The sequence below is a fragment of the Rousettus aegyptiacus genome, unplaced genomic scaffold, assembly GCF_014176215.1.
Source record: "Rousettus aegyptiacus isolate mRouAeg1 unplaced genomic scaffold, mRouAeg1.p scaffold_m13_p_16, whole genome shotgun sequence".
In the NCBI taxonomy this organism is placed as follows: Eukaryota; Metazoa; Chordata; class Mammalia; order Chiroptera; family Pteropodidae; genus Rousettus; species Rousettus aegyptiacus.
This window is the reverse complement of record NW_023416291.1, coordinates 36,245,128-36,265,633: the sequence shown is the minus strand read 5'-3', so window position 1 is coordinate 36,265,633 and position 20,506 is coordinate 36,245,128. Positions and strand designations below refer to the sequence as shown.

Genomic DNA, 20,506 nt, shown 5'->3' with positions numbered 1-20,506 from the left:
AAATTTGCTGAGGATAAAGGCTATTTAGTGAAGGAGGACCTGAGAGTACTCATGAAAAAGGAGTTTCCTGGACTTTAGAAAATCAAGAAGGCCCTCTGGCCATGTTTTCACAGCTTCTCTTCATTAACTGCTGGGCTCATCATCACATGCAATGACTATTTTGTAGTACCCATGAAGCAGAAGAGAAAGAATCAGAGCAATTCCTTTTGCACTGATAAGAATTCTCCCAATGGGTTGCTTAAGCAATCTCTGCCCCATAGCTTCTCTCTGTATAAGGATTTCATGAACATATTGGGACCCTTAAAAAATGTAAAAATAGTCTATGGTCATGCCACCTTGAATATGCCCGATCTTGTCTGATCTCAGAAGCTAAGCAAGGTCAGGCCTGGTTAGTACTTGGATGGGAGACCAATTAGGAATACCAGGTGCTGTAGGCATTTAAAAAAAAATGTAAAAATAAAATCCCACCCTTATTTGACAAGAGAAAGACAAGCCAATTAAAGCCAGGTAAGCTTTTGATTTTTATATTGTTTGCATCTTCTTGCTCTCAATAAACAAAATTCTTTGTATATATATATAAGGCAAATACTTCTTGACAAGAAACTAGAAGAAGGCTCTTCAGGGTAATGAAAAGGAAGTTTTCTGTGACGAAAGATTAAATATGTATAATGGGTAAGGCACATTTAATACTTGCCACAGGAGGCCAGTAGGAAAAAAAAATCAACAAATACCAAAGTACATTTTTCAATGTTCCTTTCCTCACAGAACAATTACAAAATTACAGCAAAATTAAACCTACTTGCATATTATAATAAAACAGACTGCAAAACAGAAACACAAAATGTTTATTAACTGACTAAAAGGGGAAAAATTACTTATTAAACTTAGAAACTATTGCTTAAAGAATACATACAGAATTATATCACCTCACTGTTTACTTGCAAAAGTAGAACTCCATACTACAGAGAAGCACTTTAAGAATAAGTGAGTGGTAATGACCATATGTGTATACTTTTGTAACATTTCTTTCATATTGTGGATTTTGAGGAGTATGTAAGTTAATTTGCACCAGGCTTCTATGTATTACTTACATTAATAGATTTCCTTCCAGTGCAGTTTTCAAGCTGCTTTAAAAGTATGTTAAAATTTTAAAGTTTATCTTCATTTTCAGTTATATGGTATCTATCCAGTGTAAATTCTCACATGGTTTTGTAGGGATGTGAGGCAAAATGAAAGTGTTACCATATCATTTACATTCAATAGAATTCTCCCCACTTCGAGTTTTTTTCATGGCTTTCCAAGGAAATGAGACAGCTAGTCTTTTCCCACGTTCTTTACATTAATATGGTACATCTCCAGTGTGCAGCCTTACTTGTCCACAAAGGCTCTCCCATATCCCTTATATTCATAAAGTTTCTCTTATGTATGATGAGTTCTTCCATGATTTTGTAAAGGACTGGGATGACTAAAGGCTTTTCTACAATTTTTAAATTGACAGGGTTTCTCTTCAGGGTGAGTTCTTCCTTTCTTCATAATAAACTGGGAGAAATGAATGCTTTCTAACGTTCTTTACATTTTTAGGGTCCATCTCCAATATGGATTATCATGTGTAATCAAACACCTGAGAGATAAATGAAGGCTTTCCTACATTCCTTACATTAACAGGATTTATCTTCAAAATGATTTCTCTCATGTTTACGACAACTACTTGAGAAACTGAAGGCTTTACCACATTTTATACATTTATAGGGTTTTTCTCCATTATGTGTTCTTTCATGCATTCTAGAGTATCTGGGACAACTAAAAGCTTTGCCACATTGCTTACATTGATATGGTTTCTCTACACCATGAGTTTTTTTATGAATTCGGAAGTAATTGGAACAACTGAAGGATTTCCCACAGTGCTTACATTCATAGGGTTTCTCCCCAGTATGAGTTCTCTTATGATTTTGAAGGGAAAAGATATCATGGAAAGCTTTACCGCATTTCTTACATTCATGAGGCTTCTTTCTATTGTGAGTTTTTTTATGTTTTCCAAGATATCTGGGAGAACTGAAAGCTTTACCACATTCCTTACATTCATAGGGCTTTTTTCTACTGTGTAGCAATTCATGATTTCGAAAGTTTTTGGGACACCTGAAATCTTTCCCACACACCTTACATTTATAAGGTCCATCTCTAGTGTGCTTGATCATGTGTCTTTGAAATCTGCTGAGAGAACTCAAGGCTTTCCCACATTTCTTATACTCATAGTGTTTCTCTCTAGTGTGAGTTCTTGCATGTCTACATAAGTGACTTAAACAACTGAACACTTTACCACATTTTGTACATTCATGAGACTTCTTTCCAATATGAATACTTTTATGTTTTCCGAGGGACCAGGAAGAACTGAAAGCTTTGCCACATTCCTCACATTCATAGGCTACACCTCCATTATGCTTTCTCTCATGTCTACATAAGTTACTTATATAATGAAAGACTTTACCACATGTTGGACATTCATAGGGCTTTTCTCCACTGTGTTTCCTTTCATGTATTCGAACATATTGGCAATACTTGAAAGCTTTCCCACATTCCTTACATTTATAAAACTTCTCTTCATATTCCTGATACTCGTATTGTTTGGGTCCAGTGTGAGATCTCATGGGGCTATTAAAGAATGAATGATGCAGGAAGACTTGTCCACACAACCTAGATTTATGCAGTTTTATTCCAGGAGCTTTCTTCTTCTGGTTATGATTTGGAATCTGGCTGGAGGTTTCTCTACACTGACTACCTTCTTTACTTTTACCCAGTGTCTCTACTGTGTGACTGCTGTAAAAATCAGAAGCATAACATTAATACTTTGTTTATTAATGATTTTATATTAATGTATGACTGACATTTTTACCATTTTTAAGGCAAGCGTAGGGTTCGTGCACATTCTAATTGTTCAAAAGTGAATATACTAAAAGCTCTGCAAGAGAGCTAGATCATAGCTATTATGAAAACAGTAATATTCATGAATAGTGTTTCTGTTATACTGTTTCCAAGTGTATTATTTTTCATATACTAAACATCTAGGTCACATTTGAGAAAAACATTTTGACGAATATATTCTAGGAATCAATAAATTTGAAGCTGGACTGATAGGTTTCGTTTGCCTGTTTTTAAAATTCAATGACATATTAAGATTCTCTTGTGGGGCATTGCTTTTTCATGTGAGTGTGACTCACCTAAGATTTGTCCCATGATTTTTGTGCTGATCGTCATTGTCATGGTCTTCCCATTTTTCTTCTAAAATACATGCTAGAAAAAAAAAGCATTATAAATGATAAAAAGTATAGAAAATCATTAGATTTTGGGTCCGCAATGAGCTGTGATCAAGCCTGATTTAATTATCAGTGTATTCCCTTTCTACATTTCACTTCTTGCTTGAAACAGCATTGATAAACAAGCAACACTAGTTTACTGATTGACTAAATAAGTAAGTTAAGAATGTTGTCATCCCTACCTATTGATGCCAGGTTCCTGAAGGTTTCCTGCATCACATCTCTGTAGAGTTTCTTCTGGGTCCTATCCAGAAAAGCCCACTCCTCCAGGGTAAACTTCACATTAACATCGTCTAAAGCCACTGAGTCCTAAAACAACTCACATTTGTATACAAGAGGATGGGTGAGACAGACAGCACTTGAGTATGGTGATCCAAAGTTAATTCATAAATTCACACGTGACTCTGAGGTTCCCAACATTTATTCTATGACTTGGTCATCAGACTATTACTTATTGACCAGTCACTTCCTCATGAATGTAATGACATCATTAACACACGGAATTTATTGCTAATTTTTATTGTGATCAAGTCTTCATTGCGCTTTAATGTTGGAGTACAGAGCACCTTAGAGATATTCTATGCAGATGAAAGAAATATTTCTATATTAAGCACATCAATTCCCTGTGAGAAAACTCTTGTCTCTTTTAATACCACTATATGATGCAGCACTCCATGAAGCACATCATATCTGCACAGAGTTTTAATGAATAAGAACAAAGTGAAGACATGGAACTTTTTTCGTCTCCTCTCATCACCAAACATGAGAGGCCAGAAGGTCTGTGGAAATTCAACTTGTAACAACATGTAGCTGACTATATTGTCCTGAAGTACTCTGGGCCATTAGAAGTAGTCAGATCCAGCTGGCCGACTGCAAATACTCTTGTGGAAGAGCAGGAATTATAATTTGTTTATATAATTTTTATCACAGACTCAGTTTGATCTTCCTTTTTCTGTCTCATTTCATGGAGCTAGGAAGTTATCAGAGTTAGAGCTCAGGTATGACAACTTAGATCTCTACAAAATTCCTATACACATGACCCTCAGAGTACCTTCATACTAATTTTAGGACATATAGACACATATACTAAAATGATTAAATCACACAAAAAGTCTTTCTGGCAGAATTATAACATTGTGACCTGGGTCTCAATGACTGAGGAACAGCTTAAGATTAGCATTTGTGAAGGCCTTCATTGAAATTCACAATATTTTAATGTTGAATTTGCAAACAATTACAAAACATATAGAGTTCAACAGTGCTTTTCTCTGAAAACTAAAATGTCCTCTTTTTCAAATTTTGGTAGCAAGTGATGCTACTCTAATGGCTCTCCTCCCAACTTCTCTCATTTCTGAGCTCCCATGTGAAGTACAGCAGCATGACAGCCCATCCCAGACATAGGACTCCCTCAGCAGCATAATTCTCCTAAATGCTGGTCCCAGAAAGAGGAAGATAACCCAATGATGTCTATGTGTAGGGAACAGAGAAAAGGTTCCAACTCACCAATTCTGATGCAAAAAATTGACCTTAAGTAAAGCAACAACAAAAAAGGAACATCTCTCTTGTTCTAGACAGTAAGGGAGTAAAATAAGCTGCTTGGTTTAGCCCTAATTAATCTTTTCCTGTAAAGCATCTGTAGTGCTTCGTTCATAATGAAGTCCCACTTCCTAGCATGTAAAAGCGAGTGAGCATAAGCAGGCCTGAGATTGTTTATCCTTAGAAAAGCTTGCTCACAGAGTTCATTTTGCCGGTATCTAGGAACTGGGATTTGTGGAGTGACACCCCTGCCACAAACTTAACATGTAGAAGTGCCTCAGTGCGCCTGAAGGATTTGTGCAAACAATACGGCATAAAGTAAATTCCTGTTTTTCTTTTTAGAGGCTATAATTTTGTTACATGTTTGGCAGATCGTGTCTATGTGATCAGTTCCCCAAAACACCCCGGGGACTGAGTCTCTGCTGAATTTCCCTGGTAAGCAATAATTCACACATGTACTTGCAACTTCTTACTTGGAGAATGAAGCTCATCCCATGCAGTTACACTGAGACACAATATCTGGAAGCTTGCTCTTGGTTTCCTCCAGGCCAAATTTAATTCAATACTAAACAAGAACACAGGCTACTTAATGATTTTTATGAAAAAAAAATTTCATATTGGGTAATGTCAAAATTGAATGAAATAAGTGAAAGGATGGTGTGTGTTCTTAGCAAGAATTCAGTGTCACCTAGATGTCACCTCTCCCAAATAATATCTCTACAAAATCTCATAAATCTCCCAGACTCTGAGTCAACAAACACTATTCCTCCAAACCTGATAAGAAGAACAAATGTCCAAAGGTGGACAAAGTCATCTAAAGAACAAAGTGACAGCCTATTTAACATACATCATAGATTTTTAAGCTATTGGTACAGTATCAGCAGAGAGAAAAACAAACCAAGAGAAAGAAAGTCTTTCACGGGCCAGAATTTAATATGGAAAGTTGGTCATGGACACAGCAGGCATTATAGAGCAGTGGCAAATATGAACATTTTAATATGCAGAGCAGGAACAAATTGTTACCTAACTGGAAAAATGCATTATATTACCTCTATTCCATGGACGATAGCCGATTTGTTGTAGATTTAAATGTCAAAGGTAAAATTAGGCCATTTTTAGAAGTCATGAATAAGTGATTATTAACACAAGAATAAGTAAATGTAAGAAAAGAGTAAGCTGGAATCTAAAGAACAGAATAAACAAACAAACAAAACAAACAGGCTCATAAGATAGAGAACAAACTGATGGTTGCCAGATTGTGGGGTGAGGGCAGAGGGTGGGAGGCTGAGGTGAAAAAGGTGAAGGGATTAAGAAGTACAAATTGGCAGTTACAAAATATTCCTGGGAATGTGAAGTACAGCACAGGGAATATAGTCAATAATATTGTAGTAACTATGTATAGTTCCCGGTGGATAGGAGACTAATCGGGGGACCACTTTGTAAAATACATAAATGTCTAAACATTATGCTATACACCTGAAAGTAATATAAAGTAATACTGAATGTCAACTCTAACTGAAAAAAAAAAATAGTCTTAAAAAAAAAAGTAAGCGATCAAGCTTGAGACTGATAAATTTAAATATACTAAATTTAAGGTACTTTAAAAATAAAAAGGGGGAAGAAAAATATCTGCAATACATGCAATATAAAAGGGTGAGTCTTCAGAGTAAAAATGAACAGACACATAATTAAAAAGGGAAAAAGCAAAACATTCAACAGAAGATGAAAGATTATATGTGAAAAGTTGAGGGAATAAGAAATAAACAGTCCAGTAGATTCCATTTCACAGTGATTAGAACAAAAAATGAATCAATTTAATATTTCTCTCCCTCTCCCCCAAAAATAATCCCAAGTGTTGAAGACAACAGTGAATAAATCAATAAATCAGGCGCAAATGGAGTGGTCAAGAGAAAATTTTTTTAACATTGTCCACAGAATTTATTGTATGTTTGCACTTGGAGACTCATACAAGGGTGGCATCGACTAAGATTAAAAAGATCTGGTGTAAAAAGATATTGAATTAAAATGTTGTACACCTGAAACTTATGTAACGTTATTAACCAATGCTACCTCAATTTTTTTAAAAAATGCATAAAGTGCAGAATGAATGCATAACTGATTTTTTTAAACTCTGAAGGATTTATCCATAGAACGATATAAAAATAATGCAAAGAGAATAGGGAGAAAAAAAGTGGCATAGATGATAGTGGCTCTGTTCATCTTCTTGTGACCAAATCAAAGCTGTGACAGAAACAAGGAGCAAACAGCAAGGAAAATAGCCTGGGATCTAGATGAACAAGCTCTACTAGTAGTAAGAGAAATAAGAAATTACCCTGCAATGGGAGGAGATAGGACAGGGCGAGAAAGTGAGGCTAATCTGTCCCAAGTGGCTGAGTGGAACAGAGGCTGCAGCAGCAGCAGACGCCTCTTAAAGGGGCTGCGTTCACAAGTGGACTCTCACAGTGATGGACCTGCTGGTTCTGAGCACCAGTGCCAGGGTTGGCTGTGCACACAGGGCACCGGGGACTTACAGGGGAACTCTGAGTTGTCAGAGGGCCAAGGCGAGACTCGCTCTGTTCAGAAGTGCCAACGGTATCCATTGTTCCTCTGTTGAGCCCTCTAAACATAGCACCTCCATAGCTGGGATGTCATCAAACTGGATAACAGAGGTCACTCTGCCCAGAGGATTCCCTGAAATCCCGCCTCTCCCAAATTGTGGCCCCACCCAAGCCACATCCAGGTGTGTCTTCACATAGTCAGGTGCCCCTTGCTGAGCAGCGCCTAGACTCACACTGGAAGCAGCTGGCCTAAGTTACTGGCGTGGCCCTTTGAGGCAACTATAAGCACAGCATCTGTGGATTGCTTGCTGAATCTTAAAAGGTGGCCCGGGAGGGGCACAGGCTGGGGCTAAATTTGGCCTGCAGCTGAATCACTCTCAGGACTGTGCCACTGGACATCTACCATACAGAGCCGCACTAGTTAAGACTGGGAGACTCAGGAGCTTTGCTCAGTATATAGAAACAGACACGGAAAAGCAGCCAAAATAGAAAGACAAAGAAGCAGAAACCATATGAGTGAACAGAACAGAGATCCAGAAATAATAGAGTCAAGCAATCTAACAGATGCGGAGTTCAAAACACTGGTTATAAAGATGCTCGATGAACTTAAGGGCAGTGTAGATGAATTCAGTGAGAACTTCAACAAAGAGATAAAAAACATAAAAACAGAAATGGAAATTATAAAAGGGAACCAGTCAGAAATGAAGAACACATTATCTGAGATAAAAAGCATATTAAATGGAATAAAAGGAGTGAAGGACCTATATAGAGGATGGGGAAGCCAAAGACACACAATCAGAATGGCAAGAAAAAGGAAGCCAAGACTATAATAATAATTTAAGGAGCCTATAGGACACTATTAAAGGTAAAAATATTCATATCATGGGGTACCAGAATAAAAACGAGACGTTGGAGAGCTATTTGAAGAGATGATGATGGAAAACGTCCCTCACCTTGTGAAGGAAATAGACATAAAACCCCAGGAAGCTCAGAGAGTCCCCAAAACCAGGAACCTAAAGAGGCCCACACCAATACGCATCATAATTAAAATGCCAAAGATTAAATACAAAGAGAGAATCTTAAAAGCAGAAAGAGGAAAGCAGTTAGTAATCTACACAGGAGCACCCAAAAGACCGGCAGCTGATTTCTCAAAAGAAAGCATGCAGAACAGAAGGGCTTGGCACAAAATATTTGACGTGATGAAAACCCAGGATCTACAACCAAGAACACTTTATCCAGCAGAACTATCATTTAGAGTCGAGGGACAGAAAAAGAGCTTCCCAGACAAAATAAGTTGGAGAGACTTCTTTGCGAAGAAAAATCATGTATCAAAAACAGGAATAATGAATGGTATTAATAAAATAAAAAGAATGGTAATAACTACATTCCTATCAACAAGTACCTCAAATGGAAAGGAATTAAGTGCTTCAACCGAAAGATAGAGTGGCTGAATGGATAAGAAAACAAAACCCCCACATATGCTACCTACAAGAGACTCGCTTCGGATTAAAAGACACATACAGACTACAAGGAAGGGGATGGAAAAAGATATTGCCTTGATGGACCTAGAGGACAGTGCGCTGAATGAAATGGGTCAGATAGAGAAAGAGAAATATCGCATGATTTCACATACATGTGGACTCTAAAGAGCAAAATAAAGAACAACAACAAATGCTGAAATAAACTCATAGATACAGAGAATATTTAGAGGGCTACTAAATGGGAGGGGGTTGGGGTAATGACAAATAAAGGCAAAGGGATTAAGTGGTACAAATGGATGGTTGCAAAATAGACATGGAGGTGTTGAATGTAGCATAGAGAAGATGGTTAATAATATAATAAATATGTAAGGGGGAACAATGGTGCTAGATTTAGTGGGGTGATCATTACATGGATCTCTAATCACTGTGCTATACGACTAAAACTGGTATATTATTGTATGCCAACTATAACTGAAAAAAAAACTCACTGAGTTGTACAATGTAAATACAAGCAACTAATTGTCTATTATATTTCAATAAAGCCAGGAAAAAATGCAGAGTATTGCACAATATGGACCATGTTAACTGTCCTATAAGTGTTATGGTCACCTTCACAGGCAAGTGGACCTCCACCAAGATCTGGTTTAGCGGTCCACACTAATGACCACACACACACACACACACGGTATGAAAGGCTTTAGGACTTCAATAATGGAGTGTCTGCAGAGGGCAGGGTGGTCCTCTCAAGCATGTCTGGACACGCCTGGAGATGGCAGGGAAAGGAGCCCAGCCTGGGGTTTTACTGAGCCTGGGGGTAGCTGGAGTGAATGTTCAGCAAGGGGCAGGGACTCTTGTGGATTCAACCACTTGCCAGAACCAAAGGAAGGAGCACCCAGGCTTTCTTATCACCAGGTACAGATGTGGGGCATAGGTGGGGGATGGAGGAATGAAGGCTTAAAGCCATCAGCAGTAAACATCAGAAAAGGAGTCAGATACTCTGTCTCCGGTGTGTTGTGTGAGGAACTTAGAAGCCAGTTTCCAGTCCTCAGAAGTAAAGAAGCCAAGAAACTTAAAAGCAACAAATCTATCAGAGAATTGAGGTCATGGGGTGAATCACTAACTCTGAAATTGGAAAGAAATATCAAAAAGCAGCCATTTCAAAACATGCTCAGAATATATGTAGAGAAATGTGTTACTTTGATTTATATTGAGGGTAACTGATGCAAAAGGTTCCAAGAATTCTTGAATAATCCAAAAGTAGTAAATGTGAAGGTAATGTCAACTGTGGGTTGGTGCTAAGATAACTTCTTGATGTGATAACTGGTCAGTTATGATGACTTTTCGGTCTGTTCCATTTTCAAAGACATTCCAATTAAGACATGAAAAGCAGCAACTAAGCCTGAGCTCCACCATGTACGAAGGAGGCAGTCGCCCTCGAAGTCCATGAACTTCCATCACTTTTCACTCAAGGAATCCTAAAGAGCTCCCCAAGGATCCTAGGGGTCTGGCCACTGGGGAACCTTATCCAGCTCCATGGCATCTCACGAGCAACTGAGGAAAGAAAAAAACCATCCGAGGGGGCCCAGGTTTGGTTTCATCATGCTTCGAGAGATGTGATAAGCCAACAGGGTGCTGTTCCTGGGTCCCAAGGCATAATAAATTGCTGGATAGGCAATCAGATAATTGCAACTCTGATGACAAATAATGTGGGACCTAGTGCGGGTTCATATATCAGAAGCCTACGGACAATTTAAGGCCATCATGGGTCACTCCAGGAGGCATGAGAGGTTACTGAAGCCTCTATGGTGAAGGACAATATGAGGTCACTAACAAAAGTGCCAGCTATATGGGAAGTTGAAGAGAGTTTCCAGCCTTTATGTAGGGGTGACCATTCAAAGTGGGCTGATTTGCAAATAACAGCATAAATGGTAAAAACAAAAAACAAACAAAAAAAAGCTTACTTTGTAAACAAGGAAAATTACCTTTAGAACAACAAAAATACCTAGTAGATTATGTGTGTGCTATATTTCTTCATGTCAGGGATGGAATGAGTCTCATATTATCAAATAATTTCCAAAAACTTAACAAAGTTGACAGAGCCTCATGTCATATGCATCCATCCACTTAGGCAAGCTCCTTTTTTCAATATTTCTATATCCTTGATGTCCTCAGAGGAGGATGTATTTAATGTGATGACCTAATATTCTACCTGTGTTTTTGGACAAACCAGGATGTGGTTCGGGTCTTGCCTGCAATGGTTGTGTAGGATAGCAAAACTGCTGAAGACCCATGAGGATAACCCAGTAAAGACGTATCACGTTATCTTCAGAGGTAAAGGCCAAGTCCAGCCTAGAGGCTGTTGAAATAGGCACTGAACAGAACAGACTTAGCCAAATCTTGGACAGCAGGATATTTACCAGTTGCTGAGTGGTTGGAATCGGTAATTCCAACCACTCAGCAACTGGTAAATATCGGTAATTTACATAATTTCGGGGAGTGGAAATAGGTCTGTTTGGTGCTATCACAGCCTCAGAGTTGTGGTAATCCACTGTAACCCATTCTTTCTATTCTGGATTAAGAACAGGCTGGTCAAAGGAGGAGCACTGAGGAGAATCTACCATTCACTAACTAGGGTTTATATACACACTTTTCAGTCCTTCAAGGCCCTATGTAATTTACATTGGCCACACTAACTAATTTATCTGGGAGGTGAGGCTCATTGGATCCAATTTTATGAAGCCAATCTGTGAGTGGAAAATACTTCCTTTAATTTTAATTCATTAATCATTGGCTGAGAGCATCTTTGCTCAATGTGGAATATTTTAGGACTACAGGTGTTGCGACCATGGAGAATTTAGGCAAGACCAGAGTTCTGAAGGTTAAGGAGAAACATTTGTCCTGTTTTCTATATTACATTCAGTAGCACCACCTAAGACTATCAGCAGGATCTTGCTTATATTTAGTGGGATCCCAAATATAACTAGTTTCAGAGCCAGTATTGATTCACTGCTTAAAGGTTTCTGAATTAGCGCGTTACAGCAGAGGGCAAAAATAATTCAGAACCTACGTTGTAGAGACCCCAAAGCCTAGCAGTGTACCTGTTTTGTTGCAGAAATTTTAAAATATAGTTTGAATTTCCAATTGGCTCAAATTGTACAGCTTTGTTTCATTCCCCCCGCCCCCTGTCCCCTGTTTCGTGTTTTTGGTCACTGGATATACTTCTGGGAAGAAGGTGTCCTGTTTACCCTGGTATTTATATATTTTCCCTCCAGATAACTTCTAATCAGTGCCATCAGGGTTAGGAGCCTCCACATAACAACCGGTTGCTTTACAGGGTTCAAGAACCCTGGACTTAAATCAGGTTTGAACGAATCCTTTGGCTGTCCCACAGTGAGGCCATGGGTGTTGGCCTCTGTAACCCTAAGGGTCAGGGTCTTTGCTGCAATAAAGGAGGGGCCGCAGCAGCAGGGCACTGGGGAGCCCTCTGGTGTTAGGACTGTAGATCAGCCTGCCACCTGCTGGCTGCCCTTCCCCATCTCTTCTCTATTTTAACTGACGGCTGTTTCAGGAGCACCATCTGATGGGCCCACCTCTTGCACAGGATGTAGTCCCTCTCTTCTACCCCCAGGCTATGTATGGACCAACCCGGCCTCTGTCATAGCTTCCCTCTAACACACAGAGTATACCCAGCAAAGACATCCACCCAGGACCACCTGTAGGAGGGCCCTGCCCCTCACGCCTGCTCCCAAATGCCTAGTAATTCAAAACTGCACACTCTGGCCGGCTGCACACAGAACTGGGGTTCAGCAGGGTCAACGCTGCCACATGGGGCGGCACAGCTCACAGCTACAGCTCCCCAACACCCAGCAGCCCACAGTGTGGCCACCACTAGGTAGCAGAGCAGATGAGCAGATCAGAGCAAGAGAAGACAGACCCACAGGGGTGGTCATGTAGGAATGTGAGGCTCATGGCAGCAAGAGTAAAGTTTTATGGTTACCTGCAGAGATGCAGAGAGTGATGTTGGTGTGCCACCCCCCCTTCCCACCCAACATACAGAGGGTTGGAAAAGTCTTATGAATCACATACTATAGGTCTCAAGGGAAGGCAGGGTGGGTCTCTCAAGTAGCTGTGACATGGCTTCTGAGAGCAAAAAAATGGAGCCTGGTATGGTTTGGTGGAGCCTACGATATGGGTCCTGGATGGGAGTTCTGTACAAAGGCAGGGCTTTTTATGGTTTGAATCTCCTGCCTGCTCTAGAGGAGAAACCGCTAGGCTTTCTCATCAGGCTGTCCAAGTGTGGGACAACAGGGACAAGAGAGGAGTGAGGCTTAGGCTGTCAGCAGTCAAACATCGAAAATGCAGAGTCTCAATTGCTCACTACAAGAATGAATGTAGGTAAGAAAAATATGCATGCAAAACTGCTCATTTTTACATAAAACACTAACAGGAGGCTCAAGAAGTAATCAAAACATGTATTTGGGAAGCGGCTGGAGTAACAGTGCTGGAGGGACCAGGTAATTTGGGCAGTGAGTCTTCTTGTTAGACTTTCCTATCATATAAAATTATTTAAAGTAAATACAGAAATTTACATTCTTTATTTTGAATTTTTATACTTAGGAAACCATTCTAGGATTTAATTCCTTTAAATACTAACTAACAGTTATAGAACTGTAAGCCATACAAAATTAAAATATTCACATCTCTTGCTAACTAAAAGGACATGCAAAGTCCTAGTTTGTCCTTCCTCTGTGTCACACTGGGGACATTTTCAGGACTAAGCAGCATATTGTAACACATTAGGGGTTTGAGTTTAGCTCCTAAAGTGTACCGGATTTTCAGAGTTACATAAGCTTTTAATAGCTGTCCCCACATCAATTAAAATAGATTACATTAGCTTATTAAACATCAATATTTTCTAAAGACATGCAAATACAGTGATGTAAAAGTGAAAAATGTGCTAGAAAACTTAACTGCCTTCATTTCACATATTCAGTATCTCTTGCCTAATAGGAATAAAAATTCCATTTGCTTCTACAATTTTCTTGCCTTCTCACCTCATATCTGTCAGTCATCTTACACTGTCAGAGCCCAGGTGCTCAGGGACCTGGAGGCAAAGGGCTGCACTGTTTAGTTGATAAAGGAGCCCAAGGAAAGAATCAGCTCAGATGAGCAGCTCGCTTCCCACAGAACAGAAGGAAAGCCGCTTGCAGAAGGAAGGTTCCACATTCCAGACTCTCCTGTTGAGACAGAACCCCTAGAATGGGTCAGTTCCTCGGGAAGGAGTGAAGGGGCCTCATCTCCCAGAAGGGGCACCTGAGGCGGCCCAGGAATGAACTCTGGGAGCCCAACCCCCTCCTCTCCCCAGGGAATAATGGAAATGCTCCCTCTTTCTGGCTTCATCTCACAATGAGGAAATAAATGCTCAGCTGGAAATGCTCAGTGTAAGGTTCTGATCTAAGTGAACACCCAATTCACAAACCACGTAACCCAGGACACAGACTCCTGGCTTTCACAGACTTTCTCAAAGTGCACAAACTACACTCTGAGTGCACTTACACTGTGAAGAAAACTCAAACCTGTATTTAGAAGCAGAACCAAAAGAATTACCGTTACTACCTCAGAAAGGACGTCAACCTCCTTCCACATTCACATGCACCCCAGCTTTCCAGGGCTGCAGCTTCTCTCAGTGTAAAGGCATGAGTAGGTGGCAGGTAGGACACCTGCAGGGGGAGACTCCCCAGGGAGAACCACTGGGCCTCCAAGAACTTAATTTTAAAGGCTTAAGAGGGTCTTGGCTTAAAGTCACTGTCACTGGCCTTAGGTCTCTAATCCCCAGTGGAGTTGCTTGGGACCACCACCGATATTTTGTGTGTGCGTTTTTTAAAGAAATTATTGTAAAAATGTAGGCAACATAAAATTTACCATTTTAATCATTTTTAGGCATACAATTTAGTGGCATTAATTATATTCAAATATCATGCAATCATCCCCGGTATCTATTTCTGAAGCTTTTTCATTACACCAAACAGAAAATCAGTACCCACTAAGCAGTAGCTCCTCATTCCCCCTTGCCCTCAGTCCCTAATCTACTTTCTGTTTCTATGAATTTTCCTATTCTAGGTATTTCATATAATTAGAACCATGCAGTATTTGTCTTTTTGTGTCTGGTTTATTTCATTTATCATAATGTTTTCTTTAAAAAAAAAGAATTTATTTATTTATTTTTATGGTGACATTGATTAACAAAACACACTGTTTCGGGTGTGCAAGGCACTTTGCTAGCTCAGCAAGAAAACCCACAAGTGTCTATTGCATTCCAAAAAAAAAGTTAATTATTGTTTCCACAACAAGATATTATTTTATAAATTATTAATCATGCTTGAACACTTCTGGTCTGCAAGTGTAAGCCCTGGGAATCCATTCGAACTCACCCGAAATAAAAGAACAGACCTCAGAATATTACTACCCACGTTGGGAAGAAAAATGGGAAAGAAAAATTTAATACTTGCAATGTAATACTGGAGTTTTTTTTTTCTGAAGTTCACCTCTTTCTTGCATCTTTGAAAATATTTTGTTTCAGGTTGAAATGATTAAATAAATTTTTATTCATTGAAAAACTGAGACACAAATAAAGTGAATAAATGTCTAAAGTTGATGTACTCAAGGAGAGGCAGTGCTGATCTGGAACTGTGGTGAGAACGCCCAGGAAAGTTTTAAGGAGGAGCCTCTGCCCAAAGGACTTCCTGCAGGGTGTCTCTGCCCAGGGGAGGTCCTGGGGGAGGGGAATGAGGATTTCATACAACTTCTCTAGGTGGTTATTAGCTGCTGTTGTCTCGTTAAAATATTCACACACACAAAATAAACCTTTTAAAAACAGCCACCCATTGACTGTGGGAATATGATAAACAAAATATTGGGTCTCTTTTATTAAAAGGAGACAATAGGCCCCAGATGGATTCACTCGTACTAAGTTGTATCACCAAACCCAAAACTTAATACAGTCATGTGCCACATAACAACGTTTTGGTCAATAACAGACCACATATAGGGAAATGGTCCCATAAGATTTTAATTGATCTGGAAAATTCATATCACTTAGTGACATCATAGCCATTATAACATCATAGGGCAACACATTACTCACGTTGTTTGTAGAGATACTGGTGTAAACAAACCTACTATGCTGCCTGTCCTATAAAACTATAACACATATAACTATGTACAGAGATAATATCTGATGATAATAAATGATTATGTTACTGGTTTATGTATTTGCTATACTACACTTTTTATCATTATTTTAAAGTGTACTCTTTCTACTTATTAAAAAAAGTTTGCTGTAAAGCAGTGTGCCATGTTATGCAGGCAGCAGCCTCATACATCTTGTGTTTATCACAGCTTCCTGTGCTTAATATGATCTTGTGCAGCCTAAGTGCACAGCCTTTATGAAGTCCACAATAGCGGACAGTGAGGCACAGTGATGCACAGCCATGTCGTTGGCCTTCACACTCACTGACTCATCCAGAGCAACTTCCAGTCCTGCATGCTCCTCCATTCATGGTAAGTTTCCTAAAAAGAGCACCACATTTTTCTTGTATATCATATTTTTACTGTATCTTTTTTGTTTAGATTCATAAATACCACTATTGTTACAACTGCCTACAGTATTCAGTACAGTACCATGCTGTACAGGTTTGTAGCCTAGGATCAATAGGCTGTAACATAGCCCAGGAGTGTAGTGGGCTAGACCATTTGGGTTTGTGTAAGCGAATTCAAAACAACAAAATCGCCTCAGGACGCACTTCTTAGAAGGCACTCCGCGGACTCCAGAGGTCAAGGGGTGCATGGTTATTAGCTGCAGTTTCATCCTCCCCCAGGAATGAAATTTTAAACTGTCTAGACTTCCGGATCAACACTAAGCTGCCCGATAAGATTCATGTTTCCTTCTTCTAAAGGAAAGGTGACCTCGCCTGAAACAATTCGGGTTTTCATTCTGCCAATAACCCGATAGTGCGGCTCCTTTTCTGCCGGTAAAAGTCTTCCATTGTGTAGAGCTCCTCCCAGCACCTTTCTATTGACTAGATGCGATGCTGCCCCATTTTGTGAATCGTGAAATAAAGCTAATTATCTTCAAATTTACTCAGCTGAATTTTGTTTAATAGTTCGAACTGCAGCACATACAAATAGTCGATAGTGATGCTGTGACTCAGGGGAAGATGGCGTCTGGGAATTCGGGCTAGAGATTGGAAATGCCGTCGTCTGTCACCGCCCCTAGGAAGAGTCAGGCCTGGGGGACAGCATGGCGGTTCCGAGACCCTACCCCACAAACATGAACACTCTGAAGAAACCGGGTCCCTCTTGGGACGAAAGACGGACGGAGACCCCATAGAACACACCTTGTCCCGCGCACGAACCCCGGCGACTGAGTAACGGCCGTCCCCCCGATGACTCTCCCCGTTGTCACCACACCATCCGGGGAGACGCGGGGCTGCGAGGCCGAAGTCGCTGCGCGCGGGGACGGGACAGGATTTCCGGGTGCTGGCGCAGCCCCCACGCCGCGGGCCGGAGAGGACTGGGGTCTGAGCAGCGCCCGGAAAGGACTCGGGTCCGCAGATTCCGGACTGGACCGCAGGGAGGCCGGGTCTCGCCACAGCTGGTTCTACACCTCCTCCTCGCCGTCCCCGCACCCGTCCCGCACACTCACCATTTCTCCGTTTCTAGGGTCTCCCTGACTCCTGCCTACGACTCCTCCAGACCGTAAAGGAAAAAGCCCGAAGGACAGGGACAGAGCAACCACGGGCTTTAAGGGCGGGGAAACCGCAATGCCAGCGCTGCGGGAGCGAGCCGGACGTCAGCGCCGCTGCCGATGACGCCCCCCGCCCCCAGCTCCTGGTCCGACACACAGTTCTCAGGACCTCGCCTGCTCCCGCTGGAGTTGCTGACGCCTAAGTGTCCGAGCCCAGACCAGCCAGAAATGTTCTCTCCGGGGACATTTGCATTGAAACGTAGTGCTGCGAGTCCACGGTGGAACCGTGATCCTTCCTGACAAACGCAGACACTGCAAAGTCCCCTCACCATATGCGATAACTAATGTGGCTTCATTTTGATCTTTGTTGACAACAGGAGTCTGACGCGGTTTTACCAAACAGCAGCACAGGCACAGATTCCAGGGATGCGTTAGGTGGGCATCCTGAGTCAGATTCTGAAAAAGAGCTTTGGGGCCAAAGACAAGCCATCATTTCCGAAATTGAAAATGACCTCGTGGTGTTTAGAAAGCTTAACCTTAGAAAAAGTTTCTGACTTAAAAAAATCGTATGCCATGAATATAAGCAGGTGGTTCTATTTTCTTACCAATGGTTACAACACTCGGTGGGCATGAGCCAGCCCGTACTTGTGGTCGCGCTATTAAATCCAGCGGCAAGGAAACTTCTTAGAAAATCAGATTATTATTCATCTAAATAACACTCCCCCTGATTGGCGAGTCTGTGATGCTAAACATAACATTCATTCTGACAAGGGTGGACTCCCTCGGCGACAGGCGTCCTCTCCATATAGTACGCACAGATAATGAGTTGGTCCGACCATTTCCTCCTCCCCCCTCAGGAAATACTCACCTTTAATATCATCTGAGACGAACAGCCCCACCCAACTCCACCCAAACAGCAACAATAACTCCACCATGCCCAAGGAGGCCATCTGACACACGGGGACTGAGGGGCAGAGCTGAAGAACCAGAAGCCATCTCAATGGAGAGAGAAAAGGAGGGCTCAGGGTTCAGCCGGTGCTTGTCTTACAGGCAAAACACTGGCTGTAGCACCCCAGGTCATGGTACAACTGAGGAAGAAAAGCTCTGTGGATATTCAGCTTGGAGAACTGAGAGATGGAGAAGATAGTTCCATTTCATGATCTGTTTTTCATCTTCCCTTTAAGAACTATCTGGAAAACAAGAGTCTGGAAGCAGTTTTCCTGGAAATCACTGATTTCCTCAAGTCGAGAATCCCTCTGGTTTTTTGTTTCCTTTTATCTCCCAATTCCCCATCTCCACCTCAAATAAAGGACCCCTCATACGAAGAATGTGCATTCCCTGGGGAAGATGCTGAAGTCTGGTCCCTTTTCTCACGCTGTTGATCTTCAGAAACCTGGTGCCGAGGAAATTACATTTCATCCCTATCCTTCCCCAGCCCACTGTTTGCACGTGTAGGAATTGTACAGTTCCAGCGCTGGCCCCATCTGGGCAGAAATGCTCATGTGCTTTGTGCACTGTTGGCCATGAATTGTTCTGCTTCTCACAGGTAACAATAGGGACAGTGTGCCCCCGTGCTGAGGTCATAGCATGGTATTCTCTAAGGTCCTTTAGTCGCTGTGGTTGGCATAGTGGACATGATATCGTGAGGCGTGTTTGGGAAGAGGAGGTGGTTCCTGTGATCCCCATCGTGGCAAACACAAGGAGCAGGATATACTGTGTTGGTGGACCCACCTACACCGTGGGAAGCCATGAGAACTCAAGACTCATCCTACAAGACAGTGATCTCAGCCAGAGAGCTCCGCCGAAGGAGTGCAGTGAGTCCTTTGTAGACGTGGAGAGAGATTTTTCCCATGACCTCGGAATAGGGCCCTAATGGAATGAGTTACCTAGGGATCAAGAAGCTACTCTTGACACTGAGTAAAATTAGGGGAGCAGTTGATCCTTTTTGTGATCAAAAGCATGAAGTACCTTTAAATGGCAGAACAGATACATGTTTGTACTTTAAAAATATGTCTTCCTTGTGGTCTGACTGCAATATTGACATGGTGTTTGAGGTAGCAGTGGGAGGGAGAGAGAATCAACCAAATTCCTTTGTCTTATTATGACGGGGCAGCCGCCATAAGTCGATCAGTACCTGAAGGGGGGAGTGGGAATGAATAAAGAGACACTCTCATGACTGCTGATGCAGCCGGTCTTCAGTGATGCTGAAGCCCCGAGTTTATTTCCCATCACCAATATATGCAGTTTGAGTACGTGCAGTTTAACAATGAAAAGTATGCGTTACCTTAGTGAAAGTAAATCTTTAACTTGTACATAGAAACTACTGAAAAATCACTGAAACTCCCAAAAGTAATTGTCCCATGACAGAATCTATCAATTACCCCAATAGTCATCAATCCTCTGTGTCCGGGAACTGGCCGTTCTCACCACATACCTCAGCAACTTGTAAGCACCCTCCAGGTGCAGGCAAGACAATGCCTTAGGAGCAGAAACAGGTTAAGCAATAACCGAGCCAGTTTGTAAGGCTCTGAATTACCTGTAACCATGGCTCCCCACACTAATAATCAGAGCATTTATTATAAAGATTTGAAAGTATGGGAAAATAAGCACCCATAGAAGAAATCAAAATAATCACCACAGAACTTTATTAAAAGCATTAGTTCTCAGTCATTTTACAGGCCCGATTCAACCTTACTTTTACTTTTCAGGGAACGATGATTCATCTGAAGTGTAGAATGTTGTAGATTCCATTGAGAGAAGTTGTGCTTTTAAGTCTTTATGATGATAATGACAATGCGAATAGAAACAGGAATGCCAACACTAATGATCCAGGCACTTTAGGAAGGCTCACTAAGTGTAAGGCACTCAGCACCC

General features: G+C 41.2%; 1 protein-coding gene and 1 pseudogene across 5 annotated transcripts; one reads left to right on the top strand and one right to left on the bottom strand.

Annotated features, from left to right (window-relative positions):
* Nucleotides 1-318: 318 nt before the first annotated feature.
* LOC118612557 lies at nt 319-437 on the top strand (annotated as a pseudogene).
* A 732-nt stretch (nt 438-1,169) lies between these two features.
* LOC118612497 (zinc finger protein 564-like) lies at nt 1,170-17,732 on the bottom strand. Of its 5 annotated transcripts, XM_036234333.1 has the most exons (3): nt 17,591-17,732; nt 13,941-14,123; nt 1,170-3,620 (listed from the first exon to the last, which is right to left on the bottom strand). In XM_036234333.1, exon 3 carries the CDS (start codon nt 2,643-2,645, stop codon nt 1,659-1,661), a length of 987 nt encoding a protein of 328 aa, XP_036090226.1. In that variant the 5' UTR covers nt 2,646-3,620; nt 13,941-14,123; nt 17,591-17,732; the 3' UTR covers nt 1,170-1,658. The 5 variants fall into 5 exon arrangements, with proteins under 5 accessions (XP_036090226.1, XP_036090224.1, XP_036090223.1 ...); XM_036234331.1 differs by lacking the exon at nt 13,941-14,123 and having other exon boundaries at nt 17,283-17,732; XM_036234330.1 differs by lacking the exon at nt 13,941-14,123.
* Nucleotides 17,733-20,506: the final 2,774 nt, after the last annotated feature.